The sequence below is a fragment of the Thermoascus crustaceus genome, assembly GCF_041956765.1.
Source record: "Thermoascus crustaceus strain CBS 181.67 unplaced genomic scaffold VTN00scaffold_6, whole genome shotgun sequence".
NCBI lineage: Eukaryota > Fungi > Ascomycota > Eurotiomycetes > Eurotiales > Thermoascaceae > Thermoascus > Thermoascus crustaceus.
Window position 1 is genome coordinate 1,138,059 of NW_027192532.1, and position 12,023 is coordinate 1,150,081.

Here is a 12,023-nt window from a genome sequence, read left to right on the forward strand (position 1 = left end):
ACTGGTCTATGTATCTATCTAGTTACTTCTCTAAAAGCATTGTGTGATCTGTACAAGGGAGGAGGGGGTTGATCTTCAAAACCAAAAAGCGGACAGAAGGTGTCGTCGTATGATAGAATAGCACAAATAATACCTGATTTGATCACAATGTATTTCAAGTTTACGGTACCAAGGGCATGCCGAGCTTCCGCCGCATGGGGTTAAAGTTCGGCTTCGGCGCCGTGTCGGGATCCTTAGCGGTTTCACTGTGGCTGGACATTCGACCAGGCAGGATATCATTTTCGGGGACGAAAGGAGTGCTGAGGTCGATCTCCTTGGCCATCTTGTTCAGGAAGTTTGCTATCTGTAATGCAGAATGTCAGCGCCCTCTATTCCTGTTTTCTGTATTCTTAGAGGCTTGAAGATGTCGAATCGAACATACCGGCTTGACAAACCATCTCCCTCCTCCGTATTCGAACCAGCCGAGGTGGCCTCCCCACGATGTGGTGCACATGACTCCGTATGGTGTCTTTGAAAACTCTTGGTAAGGCAGCGCCTCTTTCGTGGAGATCTGGCACCGGTCAGCAGTCGCCGTAAGAGTCGATACATTGAAGAACTTACTGGATCATCCTCGGCCTGGAGGGTGAAGAAGGGAATTCGTATAGCGAACAGCGAGTCCACGGAAGAAGCATCACGGTAGTACGCGGTCTCGGTTGGGTAACCCCATGTAGGACCCTGAAGCGCTCTAAGATCGGAGTCAGTTATAGTCGAAGTACGTTGACTATCGAATGATGGACACCTACCGGTCGAATTCATGAAGGTAGGTGATCCTTCTCACTTCCTCAACGTTAACTCGCGGGTTCTTCGACACTTCCTCGACGTGCCTAGATATGAGAGTTGAGCGGACACATCCTGAATAGACCATTTAGCAGGAGCAACCTACTGTTCAAAGAGTCGCTTCATGCTTGATCCCATCGTCTTGGAGTAGGCCTCCAGACCTAGATAGCTCCGCTGCAGGGCCAGGGAGCTGACCTCGAGATTCCACGGGTTCGCGACAAGGACGGCGGCCTTGAGCTGACAGGCTTCGCCTTCTTCACCTAGGTACTACAGGAAACAAAAAAAATGATCAACATACGCTCTCTTCCAGGAAAGGAAACATGGATTGTACTGTATCTTCTTCGTACATTTGCAAGGATGTTCGCACCCAACGAGAATCCAATACCAAAAAGCGGCCGATTGGGGAACGTCTTCCGCAGCCACTTCACCGCTTGACGGACATCCCATGTCGCTCGAGCGTTATATAGCACGCCGGTTGAGATCTTCGTCTGCGCACAGCCTCTAGAATTGACAACGCAGGCTTCCCAGCCGCCTTCTCCCACAATCGGTGAAAGGACATGCCGCAGGTAGATCTCGTGGGAGCCTCCAGACAGACCGTGGAGCAGCACAAGCATGGGCTTGTTGTCGTCTGACGGCAGTGCAGCGAACTCCTCTTCTGTGAAGAAGACTGTCCGCGGCGGGAGACCTGATGGCAGAGTATACTTCCTGTCCTTGTCGGTCCGCTGGTCATCGTCGGTTTCCTCGTACGGATCCACCACAAAGTCGATGGCAAACTGTCCGCTGTACACGGCATTATCAGCCTCAAACATCCTTCTCTTATAGTAGATTGGGATGTCGCAGTTCTTGACGGTCGTATAGGCCGTCTGCAGATGGCCGTTAAAGAGGAAAGGGTTGAGCTGGCATGTTGCAGGAGTTGCGGAGCGGCACAGGTCCGCCAGCGTAGTCTGCTTCTTTTCCCCTTTCTCTGACTTCTTGGTCAACAGAAGTTGGTTTTCCTTTGAATAGTGGAAAGAGACTTGTCCACTAGGGAGAACCCATGACAAAGGACTCATGGCGCCCAAGGCTGCCCGGCGGATTAGGTTTCTAGTAGCCAGTATCTAATCAAGACAACAAATTATGGGTATAAAACAATCCAAAAGAAAAAAACACAAGGATAAAACAAAGCAGAAATTATCAAAGAAGCGAAAAGAGGGAGAAAAAAAATCACCAAGAGAGCGACACTGGACGAGTGTCGGAGGCGTCTTCTGGACTGGTCCAAGTCTCGTTCCAACGGATCAGCATGGAAGATGCCTCGGCACAAGGTCTTGGCAATGTCTGCTAACATAAGCAGACATAAGCAGCGTTATCTTATCGCCCGCGATAAGCGATGTCGGCCATCGCAGATGATCATCTCGAGTCCAGCAGACACTGCAGTCATGAGATTCGACGACCCTGCTGTCAGTTGATCGAGTCACAACATCCTTTCAACATCCGGACGGTGCAAGGCCTAATAGGGACCACCGCATTGTCTGGATGTACATGTACTATGTAACATCTCTCAGCTATGGTGTTATCCATCCGGCGGCCGGATGCGGAAACGACTCCCTCACATTGCAGAAGTAACGGCCTTCCTGAATCAGACATGGTCGTAGATAACAGACAAATGCAGTTTTGAATGGCCAGAAGATGGAACATTCATTTTCAGCTGATTGGAGTCGGCTTCTGTTAAGGTTTGCGGGATCTCCCGGTTATATCCTATGTAATCCTGATCGAATCCCTTGCTACCTGACCCGGCCTCGTGTTCCGTTTGCGTAGAAAGCCGGTCTTCTCGTAGGCCTACTTCAAAATGGCCGGTCGTCATATTGTCTCTTCATGAGGACCGTCATGCGCCGTCTGTGAGACTCCCAGCTCTTTCTCCTTTCTTGGCTCTATAATGATACGTCGGTAACCATGACGGGTCCCAGCCCATGTTTCATCCTTTGTTTTCCACAGTCAAGGCTTACGTGGATCGAATTAGATTAAAGTGGGTGTCCAGGTTTCCTTAAACCATGGAGTTGGGACATTCCAGCTTCACCGAACGATTCAACTCTCGACGCACCCTGATCCTGAAGAAGCTGAGGATTTCGACGGGTTTGAAAGGCCGCAAGATGAAGTCGCGATCGCGGGACGAAGTTGACCAAGAAGGACAGTCGAGCAGGTGCTTCATCCTTGACCTGCCTACAGAGTTACTGCTTGAGATAGCCTCATATCTTCCCCTTCTGTCTAAAGCATGCCTTGCTTTTACCTGCAGGCGCTTCTTCGCCGTATCTGGCGAAGTCCTACAGTCCGAATCGCTTCACTTCAGCAAAGACTTCGCCCCGTTATTCCATCACTATAGGAATGCAGAGAGCTTTGCTACCGACAGATGGCAGTTACTGAACTTCCTGGAAGACAAGAGATGGCGTCTTTGCTCAAAATGCCTGAAGCTCCATCCATGGAATGCTTTCTCCTTGAAGGAGTTGAAACGGAAGGCAGATGCCCGAACTTGCAATCTGGGAGACTTTGCAGGCATTGTTGACTTATGTCCCTGCAAGAAATTAACGTTCCGAGACAAACTGGACCTAATAGACCACTTGAAGGAGCGAGAAAGCCTCACAAAAGTCCTGGGTACGCAGTTCGGCAGCCAGTCCCTTGGCCGCTACTGCTGGCATTCATGTGCCGAGCAATACGGAACGGCCGAGTTGAAGATCGAAATCTTCCCCGAGCTGGATGATGCGGGAAGCCTTCACATTCGGACAGAGTATCATCTGTCCACTGAACCGAACCGGCTGGGAAAGGAGCAACACATAACACCACGATTCGGATGTGCGCACAGGTCGATGGATCTCTGGTTGTCCAGCGTCTGTCAGACCTTGTACTGTCACTATTTCGACTCCTTTTGCACAGCGTGCAAACGGATATCAATCTGCAGCAGCTGCGACACAACGCTGAAGTGTCCACGGAAACGGCCCTATCATTCTCTGGAAACAAAGAAGGCGACATATTTCTTCTGGACTCAGCGGTGTCTTGGAAAGGCGACCACTGTTCCGGATAAGATTTGGGCTGTTCAAAGAATCCACCCTGCCGAATCTTCCGTCACATGGGACAACTGTCGCGAGCTCTGTCCCTGGACGATACGTGAGCATCCTCCGCTTAACCGAGCACCATCTTTGGGTTTGGATATCATCGACTCGGCACTTGATGATGGAGCTATGAGTCAGCTTTACTCTTCGATCCACATGATCTGAAGCCTGCCCGGGACGTTCCATGAGGTGACTAGACGGCGGTGTTCGATTGGGAGAGATGGGTTATTATCAGGTTTCGCGTTTGGAGTATTGTGCTGTTTTGAACACTTGGGAATGGGGAATTTCTGTCCAAATAGCCACAAATATTTCAATGAAGTGTAGGAAGACAGGAATTAGCCAGGATACATGAAACCTGCTGGGGTTCATTTCAAATGCGGAAGTTTTGTAGTTAGATTGCCGCATTCTCAAGTATAGAGTGACGGGAAGTTAATAATAATCGGGAATTAATTAATGAGCATATATTCATCGGGAACCGATAACAGTAGCTGGCAATCGTGAAAACCTCGGTAGAAAAGTGTCCTGGCATATCCATGTCCTCGACGAGAAAGGTAAGATCCTTTTGAGCTCCTTAACGAGCATTCCATACATTAAACAAATGATTCTCGTGAACGGGAGCCATACGCATCCACCCACATGGAGACAAGATCGCTACTTTTAAAAACTCGAGCGGCAAGAATAAAGAAACAAATAACAAAGCAACATTCAAAGCAGATGTTGCGAGAAGCAGGGGCGTTCGCTGTGAGCTACGATAGAAGACGGAACAGAGAACAAAGGGCAATTCAGCAAAGGGAAATCCTTGAAGGAGAATTGGATATAGGTGTAAGGCCTACGCAAGGACTGTATGTTACCAAGTTCAGCAAGGTGCTGGCATGATGCGGGGATGATGCCTGTCCCTAACGAACATGAGGCTGAAGCCGTAGCCTGGGCGGAAGCGGAGCGGACCGGCGGGCGTGACCGGGGGCCTGGAGCGCGGTTTCTCCGAGCCGAAGCGGGACACGGAGGACGCGCTGCCATGAGTCCTGTACAGCCCGACGCGCATCAGGAGATATATATATATATATATGATCTTTATACTACTGTTCATGGCAGCGGACCTCCCTGTCTACGTCGAGAGGCGATGAGTTATCCACCGCCTCACAACGGTCAGTATCCTCCACAGTATTTCCAGCAGCCCCAGCATCATCAACCACAGCAGTACAATGTCAACCCCAATGCGCCATACCCGCAGTATGGCAAGCCTATGCTCTATCCCCAAGTCCTGATCCCGGCCTATCCTGGCTACGGGCAGCAACCTCAACAGCCCCAATTCCATCCCCAACAGCAGCAGCAGCAACAACTGCCAGCGCAATATGTGAACCCGCCGTCGACACCGTACCAGCCGCAGCATGTCCCGGCCCCTCCATCCCATTTCGTCCACGGACACGCCTCTCCGACTCCGCAGTATGGCGGACGGGCTGCTGCCTCTCCCACCGTGTCCGTCACGGGTCACACGGCTTCACCTGCGCTCGCCCCCTCTCCATACTACTCCATGCCCAATGCATACGGCCAGTATCCCTCCGCCGCGCAGGTTCCTAGTCCAACTCCCCCGCAACCTCGACCTGCGCCTCAGCCCCAAGCTGCTCCAGCAGCCTCACCTATGTCCTCTCCCGCTCCGCGACAGATCCCTCAGGTGGTGATTCCAGCCCGGCCGGCGGTATCTTCCCCCGAAGTGCAGCAGAAGATGCCTCCCAAGACCCCCGCAAAGAAGCAACTGCAGAGACTGCAGAGCCAACCGTCCGTCGAGAAGGAGAGCAAGCCCCCGATAGACTACCAGGTCCTGCTACTATCTCTAGCGGATGAATATTTCAATGCGGCTCACAGCCAGGGGACTATGGTAGCGCTGCAGAAGAGGGAGATGGAGATGGAAGAGTACTACAAACTTGTGGCTACGGGTCTGGGATGTCTGGAGGCTGTCCTAAAGGTTTGCAGTTTGGATTCCAGTTGCAACAGTGCTTGTACTGACGACGTATTAGAACTGGAGACTGCAGCCCCGCACGGAGGCGCTTGTGCGGTTACGCTATGCACGCATTCTATTCGAGGAGACGGATAATGATCTCGAGGCGGAGACGGCACTCAGCAAAGGGGTACGTATATTTTTGAACCATCTCATTCGTTTACTGAAACTGACTGTCTTCAGATTGACCTTTGTGATCGGGTAAGTGTCTCCGTTTTATCTTCAACAGGAAAATAAATGAAGGCTCATTTGTTGGAGAATCGGATGTTGGACTTGAAGTACAGCATGCAACAGCTTCTGGCCCGCATGCTGCATAAGTCGAATCCGAAAGCTGCTATGAAAGCGGTCGATGGCATGATCCAGGATGTAGAAGCGTATGTTTCACCAGACCTCCCGCGGACATGACACTAACTGGTGTAGGTACCGCCATGTTGCTTGGGAATACGCATTCCGTTTTCTTCGGGTAACCCTTTCGTTGTCATCCTCTTCCCATCAGGACTTCGTGGCCGCGCTGCATAACCTGCATAGGATCTCTAATCTCGCCAACCGCAACAGGGATAAGGCTGTGTCAGTTATCTCAGCCGTGACAGAGGCACTTGCACATCTGCAACAGTCCACTAGTGCCGAGTCCATCGAGCAGGCCCAGCGTGCCCTGGCTGTGGCACGAAGCCATCAGCTCGACGACGACGTCAAGGATATACCGCAGATCAGTACCTTAATACAGATGGTCGATATCTCTTGCAGTCTGCTCGAATACGATATCAACCAGTCAGCCCAGAAGTTGCAGATAATGCAGACCTTGATGGACCAAAAGATCAACGACCCACACTGGCGTGATGATGGATCATTTACTATTCCGCTTAACGGAAAGTCTGTTGGGCCTTCTTCCGCGGATACTGGAGATATATTGCAGGTGGAGAATGGCACCTTGGTCTTGACCTTAAACTGGCTGCCCCAACATGACCTCTACGCGCTGTGCTATTTTCTCAGCTCTGTTACATTGAGTGCTAAGAACTCACATGATGGTCGCAAAGCTGAGAAGTACCTCGAAGAAGGGCTGCGGATGGTCAGAGGTGAGTTACATGTTTTCTGTCTCTCATGGATTTGTCTGACCGGTATTGCAGGCAGTTTCAAGGCACCCCAAGAAATTACGGAGTCGCTAGTAACTGCAGGTAAACGCATCGAATGGCGCAGGATTCTATACTGCAACCTACTTCTCCAGCGCATCTTCCTTACTGCATCCCGGACCGACTGGGAACAGGCAAGTCAGGCGTTGAAGGAACTGCGGCGGGCAGCTAAAGAGCTTGGAGATAATCTCCCTGGCACCATCCAATGCTTGATGGAATACGCAGCTGGTACCATTGCCCAAGGCACGGGTGATCTCACAGCGGCCCTCTCTGCCTTCCAATCTCCAATACTCCGCCTATCCTCGTCCGCCAGCAAAACGACACGCAATGACCCCCGTCGAGATACCGCCATCCTTGCAGCCCTCAACACGATCCTTATCCTCCGTGACCCGAAGCACCCGTTGCACTCCCAGCTCCCAAACGTCCTGTCCACGGTCGAATCCTTCTGCAAGGGAAGCCCCAACAAGTACATCCAAGCGGCCTACTACCTCGTCTGCGCCACCGTCCAGACGGACTCCACCATCCAGACGAAACAATACCTCCAGCAGGCCCTCCAACAAGCCACGACCATCAGCAACAGCCAGATCACGTGCATGACGCTGACGTTCATGAGCTGGAAGTACTTCCGGGGCGTCGTGGGCGAGCAGTCGGAGAAGAGCGCGCGGGCCGGTCGCGCGATGGCGAAGAGAGCTAACGATCGCCTCTGGGTCAGTGTCACGGATGAGATGCTGGCAGAGACGCTGGAGAGGCAGGGCAAGGGAGAGGAGGCCCGAGGAGTCAGGGAAGAGGGGCATCTGGTGATGATGGGACTGCCTCCTGCGTTGAAGAAGGCTGAGGTGAATTGAGAACACCAAAGACCCACGCTCATCCTCAGCAGCGATTCCGAAGACGAGCCTGGCTATCCGATATTGATCTATGCGACACAGCCCACTGGTTCTGGGCGATATCATGATGACCACATATCATGTCCTTTTATTATTTTTTTTTTAATTTTCATCTATTGGCATCTCATATATGCGGAGTACGGAGTACGGACTAACGTTACTTCTTCGCCGGATGGGCCGATATCGATGGAATGGTACGGAACAAAGGACATCTGGTGCGACGTACAGATATATCTCATTTTAATCTTATGCTGAAGTTCTTTTCTTATTCCTCTTTGATTATTTTCCTGCGACAGGTGAGCTTTGTTAGCATGAGCATGTCTAGAGAGCTGCCTACATATGTATCTGCCTTAGGTATGATATGGTATAATGGGATACCGCTGTATATCCTAGAACATTTGGTAGACGAAGCACAGAGATTAAAATGATTTGAGACCTAAATATTGATCGATTGAATGATTTTTACTTCTATTTCTAATATCTAGTTACCTACTACCTGAAGTAGATAGGTAGGTGTGACGGTCGACGGGATGCCGACACGACACGACGCCACATGGACACATCCTCTCCATTGGGTTTCCCAGTCCCCAATCCACAGATCACACACATGGGAGAAAACGATGGTATACAACCCTGCAACACACATGACGCCGGGAGTTTATATCGACAAATCCCCACAACATCGTTTTTTGTGTTCCTTCTTCTCTCATCACCCCTTGTAATTGCAACCGGCCCGTTCCTGAGGACCCGTAGTCAAAAGGGGGAAAATTAGGAAAGGAAGCCTGCCAAGCCAGCAGGAATAAAAACAACGCACAACCTAATATCAAAAGAAGAAAAAAAACAGACAAACAACAAAACGCCATAACACACCGTTCATTCCCACAAAAAAAGTTGGCAACACTTTCTTCCGGTCACCTAACCTAACCCAATCCACCCCAAACCCCGCGTATCCTTCTCGCGAGCTGGATGTCCTTCTGCATGATGGTCACCCGCTTCGCGTGGAGCGCGCACAGGTTCGTGTCCTCGAAGAGGTGGACCAGGAAGGCTTCCGCGGCCTCCTGCAGCGCCTGGATGGCGTGCGACTGCCACCGCAGCTCGGCGCCGACTTCGGCGGGGAGCAGGTCGAGCGCGACCTCGCGCACGAGGCGCGCGAAGGGGAGTTTGCGCAACAGCAGGTCGTAGGAGCGCTGGTAGCGGCGGATCTCTTTCAGGGCAAGGGTGCCAGGCTTGTAGCGCCGGCGTTTGCCTTGGGGGGTTGGGTCGCCGGCTGAGTTGTATTTCTCCGTTAGCTATGGACATTTGGCAGATGGTTGCAGAATGTGAATATATAGCGTACGCTCAACATCGGATACTCTTGGCGCAGCAGGTCTCTTTCCTCCTTTGGTGACTCCGGCAGTCTTGCGCCGACCCCGGGCCGCGGGCGAGGTTGTCTCTTGTGTTGGGCTTGTCGAGAGTCCTGCATCCTCTCCTGCTGCTGCTGCCCCTTCTCCTCTTGCACCTTCAGCGCGCATGCGTTGTCGTGATTCCTGCGTTGTGCCGGCCTTGCGCCCCCGTCCTGTCTTTGGTGGCATGGTGACGGGGGGTTGTGTGTGTTTGCGCGGAAACGGAGGTGTGTTTACTCCGTCGAAGTCGATTCAATTGGTTGATTTATGGACTTTTTGTTGTTATCTGTGATAGATAAGGATAAGACGATGGTTTGTCGCGTCGCGCGACGCCCAATTGCAGTGCGATGTGGAGGTCTGAATTAAGGAGATTGGTCGGTGTTGAGGGAGCACGAAGTGTTCGCTTTGGTGGTGTTGGGATCCCTGTTACCAGGGGCGGAGTGACTTCAAAGAGAACGTGTTGCCGGGTTCTCTTTTTAGAACGTTGCTTGTCTCAAGAAGAGAGCAGGCGGTGTGTGGCTGGTAGCGTCTTTTGTCTGTTTCGTCTGGTCCTCTCTCCCCCTCTCTCTTGGTCGTCGAGGAAGCCCAGCCATCTTCTTTTCACGACGCGTCGAAGCGCGCGGCTGTTCCTGCACGTGACAGTGGAGCTTGACGTCTGCTTATGTCAGCATCGGGCGCCGATGACAGGCCGTCACTTCGTCATATCGAAGCATCCGGACGGCGCATGCGGGAAGAGGCCACCTTGTCGCGCTGAGCTGCGTGTTTCTCTCCGCCTGCTCTCGTTTATCTTCCTTATCCTCAGCCATCCTAGAAGCTCCCATTGAGCCTCCTTTATCTGAGATTTTAATCGCCCATCCATTTCCCACCCAGCTCCGTCCCCGGAGGTCGCTCAGCTCCGACCAGCACCCATATAAAAGAGATACCTGCGTCGCCTGATATCGCAACCCCGCATTCGCAACTTGACGCTATGGCGGCCCTCTGGGGAAATGGCGGGCAGCCAGGCCAGTTTCCCCTCGAGCAGTGGTTCTACGAGATGCCTCCCTGCACGAGATGGTGGACTGCTGCTACTGTAGCTACGTCGGTGCTGGTCCAGTGTCACGTCCTCACCCCATTCCAGCTTTTCTATAGCTTTCGCGCGGTCTATATGAAGTCGCAGGTACATTCTCAGTTTCAAGGCATTATCGATATGGAGGCGAAGCTAACCCTTGGCAGTACTGGCGCCTGTTGACCACATTTCTCTATTTCGGCCCTCTCAATCTCGATCTGCTATTCCATGTCTTCTTCCTCCAACGCTATTCGCGTCTTCTCGAAGAGTCATCCGGCCGCTCACCAGCAGACTTCTCATGGCTCCTCGTCTATGCCATGACCTCCCTCCTCATCCTTTCACCATTCCTCTCGCTTCCTTTCCTCGGAACCGCTCTCTCTTCCAGCCTGGTATACATCTGGAGCCGGCGCAACCCTGATACCCGCCTCAGCTTTCTCGGCCTGCTGGTCTTTACCGCGCCGTACCTTCCCTGGGTCTTGATGGCCTTCAGCCTTGTCGTCCACGGTATTGTGCCCAAGGATGAGATCTGTGGTGTGGTAGTAGGCCACATCTGGTACTTCTTTAACGACGTCTACCCTTCTCTCCACGGCGGGTATCGGCCGCTGGATCCCCCAACGTGGTGGAGGAGGCTGTTTGAGGGGAGGCCGCGCATTGAACGGGATGAGGAGCCAACACAAGCGGCCCACATCAACCATGATTTTGCGGCGGCTGCGGCGCCGGAGGTACGATGATGCGCGGCGGCCGCAAAAGATCTCATCCCATTCCGACTGGAAGTGCGAAGTGAAGTGAGACATGATCGAGCTCAACGTATTGCTCGCACTTGACAAACCTTAGTTACTCTGATGCTGGTACATAACGCCGCGCCTGTCGAGAGTTGGATAGCCCTGGAAAGGTATAGCGACAGAGGTGGGACCAATATCCCATTACTTGCTTTGCGATCACGTATCCTCCATCACTCCATCTCAGATGCAGAGGGAAGACAAGAGACTCCTTGCATCAGACTTGAGGATACTTTCACTGAGCCATTTCACGTTGAAATGATCCGCAGGCATCTACTTACCCTTAACCACTCCGACTGGTGAACCAGCGAAGAAAGGGCAGGAAGGATATTTACTTCCAATGAACAATGACAATGATAGTCTGGCGTTTACATTGGGACGTGACGCACGCGGACAGAGCATATAGAGAACTTTGGAAGGACGGGCGTTGCTTTTCTTTCGTTTTTCTTCTCTCTTCTATTAATTGCTGCATATCACTTTCTTGGAGTTTGGGTATCTGGAGCGGAACGAACTACCTAATCGGGCATGGATACCTAGGTTGGAGTTGTGGAGTCTGGGATCTGATGAGACAATACCATGTAGTTCTCTTTTGCTGTCTTTCTTGCAGTACATTTTTGAACCGTTATATCACCTTTACATTACATGTATGTTGATGTATGGAGTGTAGTACCCCTCGACAGGGTAAGATGAAAGCATGAAGCATCGACCCCAGCAGGCACTGTCACGCTTTTGTATTCGCATCTGCAAGATAAATGTGGTAGTTCACGTTGAGAACTTTATACGCCCAGCTGCATGAAAAAAAAAAGGATGACTGGATTGGCCTTTGGTTTGACTACGAAGACTCCTCCGTCTCCATCGCTGGAGATTAGAGCAATCATTATTGGTCGAAGTCTGGAGACAATCGTCTGCTGTCA

General features: G+C 51.8%; 5 protein-coding genes across 5 annotated transcripts; 3 read left to right on the top strand and 2 right to left on the bottom strand.

Annotated features, from left to right (window-relative positions):
• Positions 1–160: 160 nt before the first annotated feature.
• VTN00DRAFT_8730 (uncharacterized protein) lies at positions 161–1,868 on the bottom strand (the record flags this gene model as incomplete). Its single annotated transcript, XM_069435612.1, has 6 exons — positions 161–343; positions 422–550; positions 601–724; positions 783–863; positions 923–1,083; positions 1,164–1,868. 6 exons carry the CDS (start codon positions 1,866–1,868, stop codon positions 161–163), a joined length of 1,383 nt encoding a protein of 460 aa, XP_069285540.1.
• A 975-nt stretch (positions 1,869–2,843) lies between these two features.
• Positions 2,844–4,915, top strand: VTN00DRAFT_8731 (uncharacterized protein; the record flags this gene model as incomplete). Its single annotated transcript, XM_069435613.1, has 2 exons — positions 2,844–3,674; positions 4,820–4,915. The coding sequence occupies 2 exons, from the start codon at positions 2,844–2,846 to the stop codon at positions 4,913–4,915; spliced, it is 927 nt and encodes a 308-aa protein (XP_069285541.1).
• Positions 4,916–5,016: 101 nt separating this feature from the next.
• Positions 5,017–7,864, top strand: VTN00DRAFT_8732 (uncharacterized protein; the record flags this gene model as incomplete). The annotated part of the gene is made up of 6 exons (XM_069435614.1): positions 5,017–5,859; positions 5,912–6,022; positions 6,076–6,093; positions 6,151–6,266; positions 6,313–6,965; positions 7,017–7,864. The coding sequence occupies 6 exons, from the start codon at positions 5,017–5,019 to the stop codon at positions 7,862–7,864; spliced, it is 2,589 nt and encodes an 862-aa protein (XP_069285542.1).
• A 959-nt stretch (positions 7,865–8,823) lies between these two features.
• VTN00DRAFT_8733 (uncharacterized protein) lies at positions 8,824–9,474 on the bottom strand (the record flags this gene model as incomplete). The annotated part of the gene is made up of 2 exons (XM_069435615.1): positions 8,824–9,170; positions 9,240–9,474. 2 exons carry the CDS (start codon positions 9,472–9,474, stop codon positions 8,824–8,826), a joined length of 582 nt encoding a protein of 193 aa, XP_069285543.1.
• Positions 9,475–10,252: 778 nt separating this feature from the next.
• Positions 10,253–11,061, top strand: VTN00DRAFT_8734 (uncharacterized protein; the record flags this gene model as incomplete). Its single annotated transcript, XM_069435616.1, has 2 exons — positions 10,253–10,441; positions 10,498–11,061. 2 exons carry the CDS (start codon positions 10,253–10,255, stop codon positions 11,059–11,061), a joined length of 753 nt encoding a protein of 250 aa, XP_069285544.1.
• Positions 11,062–12,023: the final 962 nt, after the last annotated feature.